At 38.3% G+C, this 22,008-nt stretch overlaps 1 protein-coding gene across 1 annotated transcript in view; it reads right to left on the bottom strand.

Moving 5' to 3' along the window:
* Positions 1–1,321: 1,321 nt before the first annotated feature.
* Positions 1,322–22,008, bottom strand: part of LOC119897089 (raftlin-like) — a 109,104-nt gene continuing 88,417 nt past the window's right edge. The window contains exons 8-10 of the mRNA XM_038710648.1: positions 13,876–13,979; positions 7,900–7,975; positions 1,322–7,176 (exon numbers count right to left, since the gene is read on the bottom strand). Of these exons, the coding sequence (XP_038566576.1) occupies positions 6,511–7,176; positions 7,900–7,975; positions 13,876–13,979 (846 nt within the window). The 3' untranslated portion in view covers positions 1,322–6,510. The remainder of the gene's footprint in view (positions 7,177–7,899; positions 7,976–13,875; positions 13,980–22,008) is intronic.

Genomic DNA, 22,008 nt, shown 5'->3' with positions numbered 1-22,008 from the left:
CAGTTAGTTTCTGTGTGTCTCCAAGGGCAGCATGGACTGTATAACTGGAACACAGCATTTCAAAGAACTTGTCTTTACTGGTTACTAACAAAGACAGCTGAAGCACTAACCATTGTGTTTGCTGATTCTCAAGGTTGTAGGTAATACACAAGTCTTGGTCTTGCTTAAGATGCTTTTTCTCAACAATATCAGACATGTCTCTGTTTTGTGAGTATCTCACAGATTGGAAAGGCTGCTTTGCTATCAGTCAGCTGTCATTTCCCCCTAGAGATGCAAAATATATATAAATTCTTTAAAAGTTCAGTGTGTAAGTTTTAGTGGCATCTAGTGGTGAGGATTGTGAATTGCAACTCACGGTGCATTCAGATGCTTCTTAGATGGTCCCATTTCTAGAGTTGTGAAGTCGTTCTCCCGGCTTCAGTGTGTGTTCATGTGCTCTTAAGTCGGAATGTGGAATCACCATGGATGCTGCTACAAAGACGTGTCAGATTACCATTATCACGAATCAAAGTTCTGTATACTTATTCTGACACCACTTTAATCAGTCACAGCTACCCTTGCAGTCCCATAGGAGAAGCTGGGTGGCGGACACGCTCTGTCAGCTTTTGTGCTTAATAATACTGGTGGGCCTCCACTTGTCCAAATTTCTATTCCATTCTTACTTCTAATAAACCAGTCAACTACTACTACTACTTCTACTACTAATGTACCATGTTGTTCTTCTTCGTACGTGATTCAATGTAGTGACGAAATGCGCTCTGTAGAGCCGTTTGGGCTACTGTAGAAACATGGCACCACAACATGGCGACGTCTATGTACGTAGATAGAAATGGCTCATACTAAGCAAATAAAACATAACAGTTCATTATGTAAGGTTTTTATTCACCATTGGAAACAGTTATGTGTATTATATTGCATTTCTGTCAGTAGATCCTCCTAAACATTACACACTGAACCTTTAATATAATGTACAAGTTATGCTTATTTTCCATATTGTGATGTTGCTATGTTGCAACTAAGCATGATCATTTTAGAGGTGTAGTTCTATAAACAAATGTGTGAAAATATTACAGATTTATCTTGCAAGAATATGTTGTTATGTTACTTTTTTCTCTCAGACTCAACTTTAGTATCCCCTGAAGTACCTGATTTCTGAAGGTATGCATCTTCTCCAACTGGAAAAATAAAACAGTGAAATCTAGAGAAAAACCATAATACCTGAAAAAGCATTGCACTTGAGCATCAAAGTTACTTTTAAGAGCAACCGCCTCAATAAACAGGTGCTTCATTTCCTTTGACACAAAAGAAGCAAGGACACATGTACACATTAAATATAAATCATTTTATAATATACAAATTGTACAGATGTCATGAACAATAGGAATGTGGACATACTCATACATCTTCCTCGATAGCAAACACTGCTATGCAAGTGACATCAGCACATGATCAAAGATACTCAACATTCAAGATGGCAGCCAAGGTGATAAAAAAACTAACATCAGAGACAAAAACCTAAGAATACATTTTCCAGAGGCTGTGAGCAAGCTGAAGTGACAACACAGAAAAAAATGACGGCATCCTACAGTATCATGTTCTTTCATTTCTACTCTGCCCATTTCACATCATTGCAGCACACAGGAAATGAACCATTAAGTTGTATATATATATTTTTTACAGCATTACCAAGAACGATTGCACCAGCGCCACTATTGAGGCTCAGAGACAATTATTTTTTTACACAAATGGGCAGAGGGCTGCAAATGTATGTATTTAAGTCTAACATTATTCAAAGGTGTCCTTTTCACGGCCGGCTACGTTTACATGGGTCAGCATCATTTAACTGATGAAGTGTCAGATCATGGCTTGCTTTTCTCTCCCGGTCTGTGTTTTTCTTATTTAATACCAGACAAAAAAATCACAATTACCCACAGTCCCTGGAGTTTACTCAGGACAGAGGTTAGACTGCACTGCAACCAATCAGCCCTTAAAAGGAAAAGATGGTCCCTGAAGGCCATGGCCTCAGGTAAGATGGACGGATACAGGGCCAGTTGTGACGTTTGTCAAGGTTACTGTCATCCATGTTTGTAGCTGTCCGACCGGAATGTAGTGGGAGTTGAAAAACAGTCATGGCGCATGAGATCATCTTGATGATGATTTTCCATACTGTGCTCCTCTAGATTAAGCAGAATATGATCTGTCCAATTTTACACGATGCCAAAGGGGAATAAATGTCACAGTTTCAGATTTAAAACAAAAAACTGAGAAAGAAGAAAATACTGAAATAATTATGATTATTCCTTAAACAGATATATGACAGTTTAAATGTGGTATCTCGATGCTGGGGAAAATGAAGAAATTGATTAAATCTGACAAAATGAATTGATTGGATTCAGTGGGGAAATTTCTCAAATATTCATAATGATCTGGTCTTTTGGTATTGCCTTTCATAATTCATCTGTCAAATTCTGACAACATGTGAAAGTGACAGCTGAGTCTTGTTTGCTCCCTGGCAGCTCTGATGCAAAAAGCAGCATAAAATATTTCTTGAATACAATAGGCGCTTATTAAAGCTCAAACAGCTGGAAGCCAAAAGCAGCTGAGAAAATGAAATTAAAAATACCACAGACAATGTTATGATATGACTTCTTATTTTAATCCAATAAAGAGTGGTTATTTGTAATGTGCTCGTGCAAACTCCTGTGTACAGCTGTGGAAAATCCATTCTGGCTCAAATATGACCCCTGACCTTGTCTGCCATTAGCCATGACCTTACGCTCACAGGTCTGGGCTTCGTCATAGTGGAGGGCAAGAGGACAAGGAGCACATGTTTCAGGGGGTCACACAAGCGGCGACCCCTCAGTTTAAAACCAACAACAGCCCTCTGGAGGTAGCTCGAAGCGTCAGTCAGAAATACATTTTAGCAAGCTTTAGCGGAACAACAGAGGCAACAGAAAGTCACCATAAAATCTCTTGACTCAAAAACAGAACATTCACAATCATAAAAAAAGTTAGCATTTTGAAAATAAATCCAAAACATATTACCTTCATATGGACAAACACTTGAACTCCCTTCACTCTGAAATTCCAGTAATAAAACAGAGAACAACAGCTTCAAAATACCAACACTGACTGTAGCAAAACTTTCCTGTTTGACTATAACAAACATATAACACTTAAATCACCATTGTGCCTCTAAAAGACATTTCTAAAAGCAGATTGTGGGTCATTTACAGTATAGTAATAAGGCTAAGCTGGTCACAGTTTTTATATTCTACTCTACACAAAACACTTGCCATTTTACAGTGAAAGAAATCTCAGCGGCGGGTGTATTATTTAAAGAGAGCACTTATTCAGCATATTCATCAATGGGTGTAATTTTCATCAAAAAGGAGACATTTTTCTTCACCAACAACTACTCATAAAACCAAATGTCCAAATTATGACAAATTATAGTCTGTAAAAAAACAAGATAGTAGGTAGTTTTAAGTTCTTGATTAACCAAATACAAATATTTTAATAAATAGGTTTTCTGACATATTTTATGTGTGTGTGTAATTTCATTGCTAAATTTAGCATTTTTAACCTAAACTATTCCTCCTCAGTGCAAATGATTCCCCCTGACATCACCATTAAATCTGAAGGTTATTTGCTTGACATGTTGAGGTGTTATGCTGTCAATACCTCCCCCAATAAGTGACCCCCATTATAAATGCATGATTCCTGACAGACACCCCACTGACAAAATCCATTAATGCGCTAATGAGAGTTCTACACTGTGAATGTTGCCACCTTCCTCCTTCCCTTTCTCATCCCCCCACCCACCTTTTAAAATGGAAAGCTACATGATGCAATGAAACAGCACATTATGACTTGGTTATTGTCAGAAATCATGTCTGGTAAGAGGTGCTTAAAGACTTGGAGGTAAAATAATGAAGGAAATCTCAAGGGGGAATGTGGAACGCAATGCTGTTACTTTAAATAAGCTTATTCTTATACTCTGTGGTCTCTTTTGCTCTCCTCTTCTTTCTTTGTCTCAGTTTCTCTCTCTAAATCTTCAGTTTTGGTCTCAGTAAACAACAAAGCTTGGCACTGACCACACAGCTTAACCTTGTTTCCACACTGATAAGTGCTTTTGGTGCTTTTGTTTGTGGCCATTGACTGGAAATATAATTAAAAATGCAACCTTGAACAGAAATAAATCCTCAGTCCTGTACGTAAAAGCTAACTAGGTGCATGTCAACATGAGTTCTGCCCCAGAGCTGCAAACATTCAGCTGAATTTCACATCCTTATCTAACTTGGCTATGAATATGGAACATTCTGTATGCAAGGTGAGCTTAGCACACCACACCAAAGAGTGATTATCGGCTCTCTTTGAAGCACTTGACGGCTTAGAGCTCAGCGTAAACAATTATCTCTTCACCCTACTTTGGATTGCCTGTCGCAACAAACGCCTTTCCCATCACCTCTACCAGCTTTCTCCTCTAAGTTCCCTCTACATCCCAACTTACTGTGGTGCACAGAACGAGGGAACGGGAAATGGTGATACAGTCTGGGATCACATAAGACCCTTTTTTCAGCAGGCCCGCCTTTACATTGTCAGTTATATGGATGAGGATGGCCTATGTCCTGTCAAGATTCTGCCTCTTCGATTTTCTAGCTGACTTTCTTTTCTCCGCTTCAAAAACTAAAAAAAGCTACTCAACTCTCAGGTGACAGTACACCTTTTAACAGGTGCTATATTTGGGTAAATCTGTCAGGACTTTGCCTAAGTTCCATAAACTATGCTTCAAAAGCAAGCAGAGAACTTTCTTTGATGCATGACTATTAAAAAATATCACAGCTGTTCTTTCAGTTTATCTAATTAACCCTAATTTGACAGGTTGAAAGTTGACATCAAAGTCTGCGTTACATTGCAATAAGAATCATGGATCGCTCCTCGCTCGCCTAAAGGCCTGGTCACACCGGAAAGTGGTTTTGAAAAATTTGTGCTTCTAGAGGCTTGGTAACGTAGGGCATATTTGCAAGATTAGTTGGTAAGCTGCTATATCTGGTGAGGGAACCGCTAACACGCTAGTATTAGTCGGTCTCACACTGGTAGCTTTTTTATTTCTTTCTCCGCAATGGACAGTTCACTCTCAGTCGCTAATGGGAAAGACATGTAGCATCAACTTCTGTCTCATAATTGTAATAATTGACAAATCCTCTTGAGTAGAGCAGTTTGTACTCTGACAGAGGTTAAATATAAATGCCATGCGAATTTTAAGTGTACTTTTGCGAAAAATAAAAAAAAATAGAAATTGCAAAATTCATCAGCTGGTTTGGCGCAAATAAACCAGGCTACGGCAAGCGTCGTTACGTCAGTAGTTGACGTTACACATGGCTGTAATAAACACGATGTATGGGTTCCAAACCTGAAACAAAACCTATCACATGAGCCTGATGGCCATTGATCTTAGAGAGGTCCTCAGAAATGTGTTTCAAGCGGGCAAAAATTTTAACTCTCTGAGTCTCTGTTCCCTGAACGTTTAAAACAATCAAGATGGCTTGCTGTTGGTCAATGGTGCAAATTTGTGGGTCAAACTTCCCCAAATGCTAACCTGCTAATCTCTGCAAAACCATTAAAAAGAAAATAGATTTTGCTTTAAAATTTCACCATTTCAGATGTTTGTTGTGACCAGGCCTTTAAACTGTTTCTCGTTCTCCTTAAAGGTGGGGTATGCGATTTTAATCCAATACACATTTTCTTTTTGTGTCAAATTCAGCGAATGTCACCTCACGGTCCGCTAGCTGGCTGTTCTGTTTGTACACGGCTCTGTAAATGGAATACAAACAAAGTGGCCAGGACCAAGCCACATAACGCTATTCCATTAACGTTAAATTACTTGCCCACGGACATCCAGCATACTTATTAGTTTGCCAAGATAGGTTGTTGTAGTTGTGGGTATCGCTGTCTGGAGCTGATGTGCTGGCTCTGGGAAACTGTCTCGTCCTCTCTGCATGTTAGCATGGCAGAAGCAACTGTAGTGACAGTTTGCTAACCCACCTAGCTAATGTTACATTACTTTTTCGTTGCTCACTCTATATCATGATATTTGTCATGATAGTGGATCTCTCCAGAATCGCATATCCCACCTTAAAGTAGAGGAAATACACGCCCAATCTGATCAAGGCATCATTCTATTCAACTCCCTGTTGATCCTCATCAAGTCGTTCCAGTGTCTCCACATTGACTATCCTGCACCAACATCTCCTGTTTTGGATATATACATTCAGTATGTGTGGTTATACAGTAGGGATGATGTCTGCAGTTAAACGAAATTGTTCTGTATCTATATTGCGGAGGGGGAATTGTCTATGAAGGATGGTAGGTTTGGAGAATGCTGCAGCGCTAGGGATCGAAGCCCCCTTTAATTTTGACCAGGGACAACACTGTGAACCAGTTTTTAAGATGGGGAATTTGAGAGGTAGGGCAGGGAAAAACCTTGACTTGGACAACTTGGGACTACTACTCTTGAGTGTCCTCTGGGCTTTGATTAGTTGGTGTGGCCACTAAATTTGCCACAATCTCCTTGACCTCCAAGCCTGCTGGTTCTTCTGTCTTGCCTTTGATTGCGTTCTCTTCACCCTCATCTTTCTCCCCATCCGTCTCGACCCCATTTTCAATCACTGCTTCAACTTCTGCTACGCCTTCGTCCTCCTTCTCTTTGGTCTTGGTCTGTGTTTCGACAGTTGCGATGATTTCCGTCACTTCCTGGTCCTCGCCGTTTTCTAAAGGCTCTCCGTTGTCTTGTGATCCCTCTCCGTCCAGTGCTATCTTTTCTTCTCCCTCTTCTTCAGTGCCGTTTTCTACTCCTTTGTCTTTAGCCTCTGCTCCTTCATCTTTTTTTTCTACCGCCTCTATGCTGATTTCAATCCCATCATCAATCTTTCTATCTTCATCACACCTCACCTCCCTTTCTTTCGATGTCTCACTTTCTCTTGTCTCTACATCTGTTGCGTTCACCCTTTCATCCATATTCTTGTCTTCCTCTTTCTCAGCCATGTCTTTGTCGTCAAGAATCTTAGGATCCTCTACATCCTTCTCATTTTTTGTTTTTTTCTTCTTCTTGTTCTTTGAGGCATCTTTGATGCAGTTCTTGTTGGACTTACTGCGGGGCTTGAAGATCAATTTCTGAAACATTTGAAGTTTACATTAGCATGTTAGTAGAATGCATTGTAACTCTTAAATATGCTTTTGGGCGCAAAACAGTACACACAGATGTAATAAAGAGCGGATAACGGATCTAATATTGCACTAGGATAACGAGGTAATTTAAATTAGTCTCACTGATGAAGGAAATTGAAGCAATTTTGAGGGGAGTTATTGATGCCTCAAGGCCTGCAGTCTGACCAAACAAATAGGCAAAACATTTATGCAATATGTCCTCAATTACTTGAACAACTTGTGCTGGGTTCTACACGCTGATGAGATATAGAGAAATGAGATCAACTGCAAAGAAACTGGCAAGAAAATCTTGTTAATGCTAGCAATTCCCTGTGTCTTAGGGTCTATTAAATTTGTTATTGTGATGGCGGTTTAAATTCAGGTCACAGAAAGCATCAAAATGGATTCATTCTGCTGCGGACAAAGGTTAGCTTTAGAGGTTATCACCACTATTCGGGGTCTGCAAGAAAAAATTACCAGCCCTGCTTCCCCAAACAATGCATTTTTGAAGAATTCCTGATATCTCAAACAGAGAGGAGTCTGTTCTGTGTGCGTTAGGCTATTAAAAACAAAAACAGCTGTGGAATCGGAGGTGGCAAAAAGGTGATATATGGTGAGCATGTGACAGAATGACTGGTGGGAGACCCCACATTAGCCAAGAAATATAGAAAGGAATGTGAGGTCATGTACCTTGGATTCCCTCCTCTTTCGGTCCAAGATGGGTCTCTGCAGGAATACAATCTGTTTGGTGGACAGGCTTCCATCACTGAAAGATAAGGACAGAGAGAGAAAGGGAAAGAGCAGAGGAAATCAGCTGAAAATGTTGGCAGTTCAACTCTGAGATCATTTTATTTCTTCAGTCAAAGACTTTTCCTTTTTTAGTACAAATTTATTTAGAAATGATTAAAAATACAGTAAGAATGAATGCTTGCTCGTGAATGTTTAAACATTTAGAAACAATGTTACAAACGCTGACAGATTTTATCTATCTAATTTATTGTTTACTTTTGCCTTTTTCTTGAAAAAGTGCTGCATAACTCCAAGATAAATATGTATCATTCATTTGAGTTAAATCCTAGGATAACACAGATTGATCCACACTCTTTCTGACCTTCCATCAAGATAGTCGAATTATTGCTGGCCTCTGCTCATGCTTCACAGTCTTATCTGACAATTTAAGGCCCAAACCCTTTACTACTGTCATCTGTCAGTTTCATTTCCCCCCTGTCCCCCTTGAGTCTTGCAAGGAAACTGATATTTGACATGCAAGGAGGCAGATATTGAAGTTTGTCTAAATGTCTGTGTGTAACTTGTGAACATCTTCAGCTTCTCGGAACATGTATTTCTTCTTTTTTGCTCAATTTCCCCAAATCCTCCATCCCCTGCACATGTCACACTTCTGTGTTCTGCTAAGGATAATCTGCACAAGTACTGGCACTGACAGATTAATCGTGGCAGGAAATGCAGATTCATTTCTGAGTGGGCTTCCTGTCTCTCACGCTCGCACACACTCCTTCTGCTCATCTTTGTCATGCACAGCCCGTTTCATAGTCCAGTGTGCTCTCACTAACTAGCTCAGTTTTACCTCTCTGCTTTTATCCCCTCTGACAGACACATTTGTGAGTTTTATTGCTTATTTCTGTTTTATTCCTTCTATTTATCTTTTGCTATTATTGGACATGGCTTAAAAGACGATATGTTGCCTAGTGCTGCTACCTGACACAAGTTCAATAATACATGCACACAAAGGTTAGATGCTGAAGTTAAGCTGCCTGCTCAACCTTACACATAAGGAAAGATGGCAGGTTTATGATTGCTGCAGAACCCTAAAAGCCTACCACAAATCTTCCCTTTCTCAACATCAAATGGACTTGAGACTCATCCAGCAGAAGGCTTACTATCTAAACCATTCAAAGCCCACCACAACTTCTTTTTCCATTAAATTCTTCCTTCCACCATTTATCCATATGTTATTTTCTAGGCTGTCAAGGATGCTGGATGGCTTCCTGGTGAATCAAAGCTGAAAACTAACCAGAGTTCCCAGCAAAAGCCCCAGCCCATTAAGCCAGAAAGGAGTGGATGGCTTAGAAAATTACAGGCCTTTACTGAACCTACTCTACGATGTCAGTGTCAGCTGCACTATTATAAGAAGCCATATAGGACAGAAATTTGTCACTTGATGGGTGAATGTACCTGACGGCAGTTTCATTTAGGGAAAAGTCTACTGCACACCTCTGCTGCAAGCTACCACTTGAAATATAAAAAACAGACACATCAAATTTTGCACGCCAAAATGCAAACCTTTATCCAAAAAAAGACTCCTTAAATGATCATGTTGATCACTATTTAGTCTCCAACAAATTTAGATGCCTGCAACAATTCACTAATTTGTCTAAAACTTCCTTGTTGTATGTTAATTGTAGAGAAATTCACATTTACTGTAGTTAATGGCTCTAATACGTAATTACCATCTACATTAATTGAATGCGGCGAACATGAATGCATGCTCTGAGACAACTACATGAATTAATGTTGTGTGGAGAAGCTGCTGAGCACCAGTTAGCATTAATTTCAGACGCTGCTGAGATCACTGACACTTATCCGACCCCTCCAGATGAAGTGCAGTTTGCAAACCCTCAGACAACAAAAAGCGTACATTTGCAAATTTGCTATTTAAAAATGGAGGAGCCAACACCACAAAAACAAGTGTAATGAGTATTGCTAATCTGGAATAGATCATCAACTATTATTTTGGTGTGCAAAATGTTTTCAAGGCAGGGAGAGAAATGAGCTCCATCTTGTACTGTATCTAGGCCGACTCTGATTAATTAGCCATGTTATGCTGTTGTGCTGTGGCATTTTGAAAGAGGAGAGAGGGAGAGAAGGTAGAAAAAAGCTAAGGATGAAAATAGAGGTGTAATTAATCAGCTATGCAGTGAAATAGCAGCAAACATGACCAGCTGAGGTGGGGGCAGAGCAAACAATTGGTCAGTATACTGATGGAAATACTCTGATGCATACTTTATTAGTATGACAGTAGACCTACATTATATTAAAGAACAGTTTCACATTTTTTAAAGTCAATCTTACTTAGATGCCTGTATGTACATTTAAATTGTCATTGGTCGCTGTAATCATTCTTCCTGTCTGAAGAGATCCCTTGCTAAGGTGATTTCATTGTAAGTCATGAGGGAATTTTTATATATATATATATATATATATATATATATATATATATATATATAGTATAAAATTCCTTCTTATGCTTCACTTCTTAACAAAACCTATGGTTTAACTCTTATTTATGCTATTTCCTATTTAGCTTATTTGTATTGACAATCCTTGAATTTGTTGTCCAATTCAATGAGTTCATAGTTTCCAATTCAGTTACACAATTGCTTCAAGTAAAAACTAAGTAAAGTCCAATTGCTATATTCAGTCTTAAATGGAAGTGTGTGTGTGTGTATGTATATATATATCAACCCTTAATATACAGGTGCTGGTCATATAATTAGAATAACATCAAAAAGTTGATTTATTTCAGTAATTCCATTCAAAAAGTGAAACTTGGATATTATATTCATTCATTACACACAGTCTGATATATTTCAAATGTTTATTTCATTTAATTGTGATAATTAAAACTGACAACTAATGAAAATCCCAAATTCAGTATCTCTGAAAAGACCAATTCAAAAAATGGATTTTTAGAAATGTTGGCCAACTGAAAAGTATGAACATGAAAAGTATGAGCATATACAGCACTCAATACTTAGTTGGGGCTCCTTTTGCCTAAATTACTGCAGCATGGAGTCGATCACTCTGTGGCACTGCTCAGGTGTTATGAGATCCCAGGTTGCTCTGATAGTGGCCTTCAGCTCTTCTGCATTGTTGGGTCTGGCGTATCGCATCTTCCTCTTCACAATACCCCATAGATTTTCTGTAGGGTTAAGGTCAGGTGAGTTTTGCGGGTTTTGTTTCACAATCCTCTCCAGGGTGCGGTTATCCCTATTTCTTGTACACTTTTTTCTACCTTTTCCTTCCCTTCGCCTCTCTATTAATGTGCTTGGACACAGAGCTCTGTGAACGGCCAGCCTCTTTAGCAATGACCTTTTGTGTCTTGCCCTCCTTGTGCAAGGTGTCAATGGTCGTCTTTTGGACAGCTGTCAAGTCAGCAGTCTTCCCCATGATGGTGTAGCCTACAGAACTAGACTGAGAGACCATTTAAAGGCCTTTGCAGTTGTTTTGAGTTAATTAGCTGATTAGAGTGTGGCACCAGGTGTCTTCAATATTGAACCTTTTCACAATATTCTAATTTTCTGAGATACTGATTTTGGGGTTTTCATTAGTTGTCAGTTATAATCATCAAAATTAAAAGGAATGAACACTTGAAATATATCATTCTGTGTGGAATGAATGTACACATTATACAAGTTTCACTTTTTGAATGGAATTACTGAAATAAATCAACTTTTTGATGATATTCTAATTATATGACCAGCACCTGTATATGTACACTTTCTTTTTTTATTTGTCACCCGTATGTATATAAAATATACTATATTTATGTTGTATATATTTTATGGGTAATATACAAATGGTTAACAAATAAAAAAAACCCTGAATAAATGAGGGGAGAAACATAACAAATGCAAATGCTTCCACACAGGTGGACTGCATGGTACAATGGTACAATTAAGCAATTGATATCCAATCATGTTCTGTGGGATGTATAAAAATGCTGAGCAGATGCAGTTGATTCTGATTTTTTATCAAGATGGCAAGAGGAAAAGATCTAAGTGACTTGGGGCATGGATTGCAGGAGCTTCAGTGTCCTGCTCAATTGCCTAGTCTTTTAATAGGAAGAGTGACTAAAGTGACATTTAGATCAATGTGAAAGACATCAGTAAATAGAACAGCAACTCTTCTTCGGGTGACTGAGAATGTCAGTGCAGGATGTGATCGGTCTTTGTCAGCAAGAACAGTCCGTCGACAATTACATAGAGAGGGATATTATTAGTAGTGTTACAGTGCATAAACCACTCGTGATGAAGGTGAATGCACATTTCAGAGTTCAGCAAAAACCATAGGCACTGGTCTACAGAGATAAAGGAGGAAAACCGTAATATGGTCCCTTCCAAGATGACAATGTCCCCATCTGAGGTGTCACTGAATGGTTTGACGAGTATGAAAATGATGTGAGTCATATGCTATGGCCTTCACAGTCACAAGCTCTCAACCCAACTGAACACCTATGGGTAATTTTGGACTGACGTGCTCTCCACCATCATCAAAACACCATATGAGGGAATATCCTTTGGATGAATGGTGTTCCATCGTGCAGTAAAGTTTCAGAGACTTGTAAAAGAAAATACGCATTAAAGCTTTTCTGGCGACACATGGTGGCCCAAAAATTATCATATCATTATTAGTGTGTAACATGTCTGACTGCATTTAAAAACTGCTCAGTTAGACAGTGAGGGTCACCCACAGTATGAGCGGTTTCTAAGACTGGTTTAAAGACAGCCTTACTCAACCATACTGGAGTGAAACATTTGACTGGTATACTACATTATCAGCATGCTGAAGAACAACTTCTGTTTTTAAGTGAAGCTCTTCTGGCTGAACATGCAATACCTTTGACCATAAGCGGATGTACACTCATATAGCAACCATGAGTGATGAGTCAGCACAGGCTTAGCTGAGGAGCCGTTACATTTCTGTGAAGAGATTTTCCACCAACAGTCAGAGCTGCTGCATGGATCAAAGCTCAGCCTAAATTGGAACAGATTTAGGTCAATATTTTATAAAAGCTGTCATATTTCTTTGAACAATAACTTGATGGTGTAGCATATACAGTCGGTAGTGCCTGATGCATGTTTAGAATATTTTTGGATCTTAAGTTGTACAATAAGAAGAGAACAAGAAACACTTTATAGGACTTGAGTGCACTCAAGAGTTTCTTCCCCAGAATAAAACTAGAAGATGGCCTTAGTGACATTTTCCATTTTCATTTGTATTCACAAAACTTTTAGCAGAACAAAAAAAATAAATCTACATTATGTATGTGTATTCTGCAGTAACACAGAGCAGTTATTTCAGGTTAGTGAAAAAAAGCTACTTCATATTTATCTTGTGAAAATCGTGTATCTCCCAAATGTCAACTTTTTGTTTTCACAAACTAAGAAAAAGAATATTGTTTCAAGCTTGGTGATTATGCATTCTTGGGATAATCCAGTGGGATTTCAAATGATTCAGGAGCAGTGCTGGATCAAAATAAAGTACATTTACTGAAGTATCATACTTACAGTAAGATGCAAAGTTGTCATGCAAAACTTACAATCAGTTCCACCTTGACCAGCTGCAACATTAAAATGCTGCTTACATCTTAATGCAGCTTATGATCATCTGATGATACTTTTCCATTAATACAAAATATATAAGAATCTTACATTCTAAAAAGATCCATTCTGCAATATTAGTACTATTACTTTTCATAGGACTTATATTTATTATACATTATTACTTACTACTTTTAGGACTTAATTGGTAAAAAGTAACACCAAGGCTTGGAGTTGCTGTTGTTGCAATTACTGCTGGCTGCCAACAGAGGTCAACAGAGGTCATAAAAACATGTACCTTCAGTAGTCAGATGAGGGTCCTTACCCGTTAGTCTTGATTACAGGAGTTGGCAGCACACAGGTGAGCCTCCATCCATATGTGGCCAGTGACTGTAGCAGAGGGACATAATCTGCCTTCACCTGCAAACCCTGTGGAGAAAACAAGATGTCCATTTCAACCTACAATCAACCCAAAAAACCCTAAACCTGAACATGATCCCCATCCTTCTCCCTTTAAACACCACACACACAGCACAAAAACAGTATGCATATTATGTAGCAGATTGCATTCGTTACTCTGATTACAGCTGTGAAGCATCAAGGCATGAGATGCAATCAAATGCTGTCAGCATCACTTAGAAACTCAAATCTCGGTTGAAAATGCCTTCCCTCTTAGATATGATGGCTTAAATACAATATATGTCTAAGAAGAAATGTACACAGGAAAGAATAAAAACTGGGACATTTTTTTGCTGCTAGAGATACTCTCTGGTTGCCATGAGCCAACATTGCAACCATCTCTATTCATGACAAATATGTGTCAGAACAGTAAGTCCTTGAGAAAATAGACGGCTCATGTGAAATAGCTCCCTTTGTGTGAAATATTTCATTGATGTTTGTGCTATTAAAATACAATCAAATAAGCCATAGTTGCATTGCCTCAATGACAGATTTAAATCAAGAACTGACAAAACACAATAATTTAAATGGTTATTTTGACTTGGGGGAAAAAGAGCCTGTCAGTAATTGTAACTGACATAGACACAGATTACTCAATGTAGTTTCAGAACCCACACAGGCACACACCCTGTTCGGAGAGGAAGTGTGTGTGTGGTTTGCCATTCTTGAGTTTTGGCACCTGCCGAAAATGAAAAACCGCAACGCGTGTCAGTCAGATTACCTACAACAACATATGCATTTGCACGATTTGCACCCAGACTGTTTGCCAGTCATTAAGAGGCCTCAAGGAACTGCTTGATTTTCTCCAAAAAGGATACCTATAGGTATAGATAGATAATAAAAAAATCTTGAGAAAGACAAGAGTAAATATGTGAAAAGTGCAACTTTTGTTATGAATTTGTGCTATGTAAATAAAACTGAATTGAATTGAATTAAAATACAAGCGTCAGCATTCGGGGCCATTACCTTTTTAGCATGAATTCAAGACGTTCAGTATGAATACTGAAATGAGTCAAGAAGGCAGTGAACATTAACCAAGTAAACCTCAGAACTTAGCAGATTCTGTTCATAGTGCACTGATCATCTGTACAAGAACAGAGACCTTAGAATACATCACACCTACACACGCTACATTAGCCTTTACTGTGCTGTGCAGTGTGAAAGTCTTGTCTAATTAAAGCTGCACAGGGTAAGGTTTTCGTGCTCATGTGATATAATGTAATATACTGACACATTTTGGAGGAGGGAGGTAAATTATTGTGGGATAACCTACTACCACTAGTATAATACTATTAAGTAACATATTATATTCTTACATAATACTAGTAATTCTAGAACACCAACTATGTGAACAACTTTTACTAAAAGGACTCCTACACTGCTACAATTACTATTGAAGCACTGCATAACAACAACAATAATAATAACACAAAAGTAGAAAGTACAATTAGTACCTCTATGACCACTATTGCTACTACTACTATGATTACAGTACTTTCCTTCTACGACTACAACCTCTACTAATTCTGCAGCAGGGTCCAGTGGGCAGTCATACAGAGAGAATAAAGAGTGAGGGCATTTCTGAGAAAGATAGAGGCTGATTAGCATGCAGTCCCCATTTTCTGCCACGAGACAGACTTTATGTCCTAACACTTAAATCCACTCCACCACACGCCTCATTTTTCTTCCACAGATTCTTATTGACCCAGTTGACAGAACATGCACAAACAGACCTAAAGCAGTCACAAATCAAGTTGTAGGTTGCAATGAGCTAATCGTTTGCTTGTGTAAATAATCTGGAGCAGTGACTTGTATTCTAAGTTCTCAGAGGGAGTGGCGCATCTACATTTTTAGGGGATTCATGTTGGAACCACTCCCAGAAACAGGCTCTCTTTCAAAGCTTGCCCGCAAAGTAAATTGAGAAATAATTCTTCTGTAATGGCTTGCTGTTCTTTGCAGTAGGTGAGAGTTAATAACAGTCCCCAGAGTCTGGCTCCCCTCTCTCCCTGACTTATCATGCAAGGCCACCTTACTGCTTCAGCATTCCAGCACCCACCTGTGAGTCTAAAAAACAAAGTAATCACACCGCCATCTTTGTCTTTGATGTTATCTGAGTGACTATAAAGAAGGACCACAAGGTAAGATGAGCAAGGAGCGGATTTGGGTCACTTTGGCCTGCAGTCTGAATGTAGCCAAAGTGTTGGGCGTAGGCTACGTTCAGACTGACAAAGTACACATTGGAGTCTGATTTGGGCCACATTTAAACAACAATGTGAACTGTCAAACAAAAAAATCTGGGAAAAAAAAATCGGAATTGAGCATTAAGGCCTGCAGTCTGAACGTAGCCTTTCACTGTCATAGCTAAAACAAGTACAGAGGCAATAACCCACATCTAATGTTAAAGATTTTCATGCTAAACCCTGCTCTCTGTGAGTTTCAGTGAAGGTATGTGTTCCAGTGGAAACATATACCTCAGACAAAGTTTGTATTCAGGCCTGTGGCAGAGAAGGGTGCAGCTGCAGGTCAGCTTGTAGTTCAAAGTGCACTCTGAGACTCAACAAAAACACCAGTATATTGTTTTTCTTTTAACCCTTTCCACTGACTCGGCAAGGAAGACATAACAAACCGTAATTCTGTTTTTCACCAGCTCTGAATATGGCTGTAATTTTGCAGACTACTCAGGTCAACAGGTTTGCAGACAGACTGTAGTAATGATGAAACAAATACCTTTGAAAAAGGGCATTCAGATGCTGTTTCTGCTCACTTGCCCTGAAGTGTTGTCACAGCAACAGAAAATTCAGCATCCACTATGTATTAAAGCAAATGCACTAACTTTAGATGTGATTGGCTGTTTCATTTAAAATAAATATTTGTGCTATTTTTTTTTACATATTTACCTCATTGTTACTGATCGGATCTGTGATAATAGCTTATCGGGCAAAAGTTATCAATGCCCCATGTTTGAACACATGGACTAATGCTTCTACTAATACTGGTTCAGCTTTGTTATAGGGCCTTAGTTGTCTAAAAAGTTGGGGGGCTGACAAACTAGCATGGATGTTCTAAAACATCCTTAACGTCCAAAGTGCATTCAAAATTGAGGCTTTAATGAGGCATTAGCTTACTTTTGAGTGACAACAAAACTATGTAGCCTGGTAACATATGATGAAGTAGTTTGGATAACAAAGGATAAGCCAGTGCATGGAGTTGTTACTGTTCTTCCTGTGCTGTCAGTAAAAGCTTTTATCATGTACTTTTGCAGGGAGATTGAAAATATGAATATGTGATGATTGAAACTGATGATTCAAATGGGGGTTCTGAGACAGATCATCAGACAATTCATCAACTTAAAAGCAGCAGCCCTAATTATTTTATTTTAAAAAAAGAAAAAAAACGACAAGGCCCAGAGCCAAATTCTGACAGGCGAGGCCCAGACTTCCTCCCTGCATCTCTGTTTAATGCTTTGTTAAATTAGCCTGCTGGCTAGTTAGCTAAAAACCAGATGTTTTTTTTTAGGTTAACTGAGTCGACTCTTTCAACCACAACTTACTTTGGAGGAGAGAGAAGCAATAGATAAAGACAAGTCAGTTTCTATGTCATGTTAACCTATCCTTAGATCCTTGCTTATCATTCCAACCACACTGGTTCGTCTCTGGTGTTCATTTAGCTTAAGAAATTTTCTAGGGATGGCAGCGGTGGAAGAGCTCCTCAGATGCTTTACTTAAGTAAAAGTATCAGTACAGCAATAAATAAACTCCACTACTACTGAAAGTCCTGCATTTAATGTCATATGTTAGTATGTAAGTAATATAGGCAAAAAGTACTCAATTATCCAAAGTAAAAGTACTCCTGCAGAAAAATGGCCCTATGACGGATATATTTTTATGTATCACATTATGATTGTTACTGATGCAATAGCAGCATTTTACTGTTGAGGTGGAGCTAGTTCTTTATAGTCTAGTAGTTCCCAGCCTAGGGGTTGCCCCCTTCAAAAGGATCACAAGATAAATACATTTATCCTTTTTTGGAAAGTTCTTGTACAAATTTGTATTTCTTTTTTTTTTAACTTTCCATAATCATGTGATTTTTGTAATAAAGTATTAGATCTGAGCAGTTTGGGCCTCAAACTGTTATTTAAAAGAAACCATATAAGAAGAACATCTAACAACTGCTAGACATAAAATGTAACAAGGGGCCCGAACTGGACATTGATTTTTGTATGCCAAAAAGGTTATTTAAACCACTGGTTTAATTTCTAATAATTAATTGTATAATACATTTCCCTCTGAAAAGTAGTACAAAGTAGCATAAAATGGAAATTACCTCTAAATTGTACTACAGTACTTCAGTAAATGTATGCTACTTTACACCACAGATGCTAGAACATTCATGATAACTGCTAAGCCTCTATTCTGTTTCTAATAGCTTATTTCACCTGATAAACAACTAGACACTATAAAACCAAAACCTCTCTCTCCATCCCCAATCTATCAGCAACATCGTCACGTTGCCTGACAGAGCGGGCTCGATCTCTCACTTGCAGGGACGGTGCAAATTACTCTCCTTCAATCTAGGTCACCTATTCTCTCACCTAAGTCAGAGAGGATAGAGATATCATGGACAGGCGATACACATTAACGATCAGCTCTCTGCACAAAATGCAGGGCACAGTATGCACACATAGACCTCCTAAGAAATCATAAACTGTACATTGTAAATAATGCTCTACATTTGATGTTAGGAAAAAATCTGCGTCCTGTGTTCAAGGCATCTACCATTGAAGTGATTCTAGTGAACCCAGAGGTAGGTACTTGCACGCAATATGTTCATGTGATCATGTGACTGAGGTTTCCTATTCTATGCCGTTAAACGACTTCTTCAAAGATTCCTTCCTGCCATACTAACGCTGTGATGTCGGGCCTCAATCCCACTTTTTCTTTAATTTTGGGAAACTGTGAAGTGCTGCTCTTCAAAGTCTGGGATGCAAGTACATTCTGGGAATGAGTGACAACAGTGTCAGCACTGTTAAGCTCCTTTCACTTGCTTTGACTTTGGACTGCCATTTCTTAAATTTAAACCCCACTGATGTTAGCTTTTAGGGTGTCTTTCTGCAGGAGTAGACACCTTCTCCAAACTCTCATAGCAGTTTTTGTGGTTTCTCTTTGGGGTTATGTGTTGTCAAGATCAAGGAGTGAGCAAACCTACAACATTATGAAACTGCAGTGCTTGAAGTGGATGAGAGAACATTTAATATCAAAATGCATTAGACATTATATGACCAAAAAGCTGTAATTCTTTAGAAAATGAAGCATAAACAGCTCCTTCTAGATCTTCTGCTATCCATCTGGAGTCAAAGAGAAAACAGTTTTTTTTTAGCTTTAAATCATTTTGCGAACACCAAACAACAGTTACTTTTTATGTTCTAGCTACGCTAATATTGCATATAAACAATGCTTTTCTTGTTGTAACCAGGGAGCTACTTTGCAATACGTCTCGTTTTTTTGCTCTTTCCATTTTCTAAGTTATGTAAAAAGCACTGGTTACCACTACACATAAGTAATCATGTTTATGTGGATTTTTTTAAATATCTTTTACTGTGATTATAGGTAAGGTAATAGAGCCTAGCTGCATCTCTGCTGTATCTAATTAGAGTAACAAATGCCGATGCCAGTATTATTGCTGTGGTAAGGAATATTTTAAAGGGTCAGTAATTTACCTCCAGTGGTATGTGGCCTTGTAGGATAATTTCAGGTTTATGTGCTGCGGTTTGGGGATACAGAGAAAACAAAGCTTATGCGTATGGATACCTCTTGACCCTTTAAGAATGACCCTTTACAGAGCCATGGTCGAATACAGAAGCTGTTTATTGCTCTGACCTCTTTATCCCTGATTTTCTCTTAAAGGTTCACTTCACCAATATTATATGTCAAAGTCAATTTGCCAGTTGTTGAGACACAGCCTGTAAAAATTGTTGTAGCCCTGGAGGAGCTTTGTCAGATCTGAGAAAACTTCTGAGGTATCTCAGTTTGGGCTTGAAACTACACATTTTCAATAGAACACTTGCATTACAAACTGTGGGTATGGAGTTTAAAAAACATGGGTGTTTATGAGGCAATAAAGATCTAGACAAGACAAAGTTCTATCATGAAAAGTAAAGATTTCAGTATTTTGAAGATTGACCCATATAATCTGTCTATCAAGTCTTCCAAGTATTTTTTTAAAAGTACAATACTAAATCACGAGTGTCCATTTAAAAGTCTATGTATACCATAGGTTTAGCACTGCACTCCTATAACACTGTCAGGCCCATAATGGAAAATAAAACAAGGATCAAACTTGATCCCGAAGAACCGGAGACATCGTCTTTTTTTTATCATATATTCTTCCTTCCATGTCAAGTTCTGGCAACATTATCCATAGTGCAACTCTGTTCGACATTTCAGCGTGTTATGCTAGTAGCAGCTAATGGAGCCTCCACAGCCCCAGATTTTTTCATTTTCAAACTTGTCTTCAGCCCCAGCCAACGCTGACTCTAGACATCACTTGAGGTACTTTCTCAGACTTCACACAGCTCCCTCTTGAGACACAAAAGGCTTTATACAACTTTTCATTCAAATGAAATATTCAAACCAGAGATGGGATGTTATTAAGGCTGCACCATCAGATCAGATGAAAATACACATTTCCCCTTTAGCATAACATGTTCGATATATTTATAAAATGTTAGTATATCTTGTGAAAACAGCTTGTCATAATGGACCTACTGCTGGGTCTGGCAGACCTGAAGTGGATAATGGTGCTGTAAACAACATTTTAGGAAGATATAAAAGAGAGGATGAGAAGCTTCCAAGAAACATGAGACTCCTCATAGAGGTCAGCTGTGCTAAGGTGAGTATCAGTTTATCTTTTAATAAAACACACATGCATGGATGTTTTTGTGACTCTGGTGCTCTTTCACTATTTAATGTGGATACAGAAAGACTGAAACACAACACACGCCTGCTAATGTACTTTGTCCACATTGAAAAATAAATTCTCCTGCAGCAGCTCGAGCAAACAGACCAACCCTAGCTAAGGATTGAAGTAGAACATGTTTTGTTTGGTTACTGCTCCTGTGATGGGAAAGAAGGCTTTCAGTACAATAGTTCCAAAGCAGCTCATGTATTGATTTCCCCACAGGACATAATAAATGCGATGCTGGACCTAATTGGAGTTTCATAGCAGACCCTTGATGAGTTATTCATTTGGAGCACTTCACAACCATCCATATGGTTCCTATTCAGGCAATTTTGCTCAGGAAAAAGCATGTTCAGGCAACTGCTGCATCTTCAGATGTACTTAGAACATCTGTCCAAAATCTGTGTTGTTTTGCTTTTCGTGATAAAGCTAAAACAAATGTCTATACCATCTCTTTCGCACTGATGGCATTTTTTATGCAGAACATATGCAGGCTTGTACAACCTAAACACTGTATGTATATGTATTTCTCTTGCTTGTCATTTAATCCATTTTGTTGTTTTTGTGCTGTCTTTTAGTAAAAACAATTTCCACAGCACTTGCATTTTAGTTTGTCAGTCTGACATTTATTTTTGATTCTTGTTTTCTTCTTTAATTTCTTTCTAGGAATATTTTTAAGTCAGAATCTTTTGACCTGTGAGTTTTGTCTCACATGCAATAAAATGCACATTAGTGGGCTTTTTATCATTGTATTTCAATATATTTTTTTGAATTATCTGTCTTATCACAGTACAACTAAAATAATTAAATTAAACACAATGTATTTAGTGTATTCTTTGTTAATACACTAAATTAATACCTAATAAGATGAATGTACTTGTCATTATCACATCTTACATGTTAGTAAGGTCAGCCATGGGTTTTTGTATTTTTATCCAAGGTTTATCATTGTAAAACTTTTCAAACTGTTTAGAATGACAGAAATAAAGTAGGCTATAAACTAAAGGTCTTTGTTCACCGGAGCTGTAATGTAATCACTAAT

This window comes from Micropterus salmoides, unplaced genomic scaffold (assembly GCF_014851395.1).
Source record: "Micropterus salmoides isolate LMB-PRFRI ecotype aquatic unplaced genomic scaffold, ASM1485139v1 Ms_hic_scaffold_11, whole genome shotgun sequence".
NCBI classification, from domain to species: Eukaryota; Metazoa; Chordata; class Actinopteri; order Centrarchiformes; family Centrarchidae; genus Micropterus; species Micropterus salmoides.
This window is presented reverse-complemented; position numbering and strand designations above follow the sequence as displayed.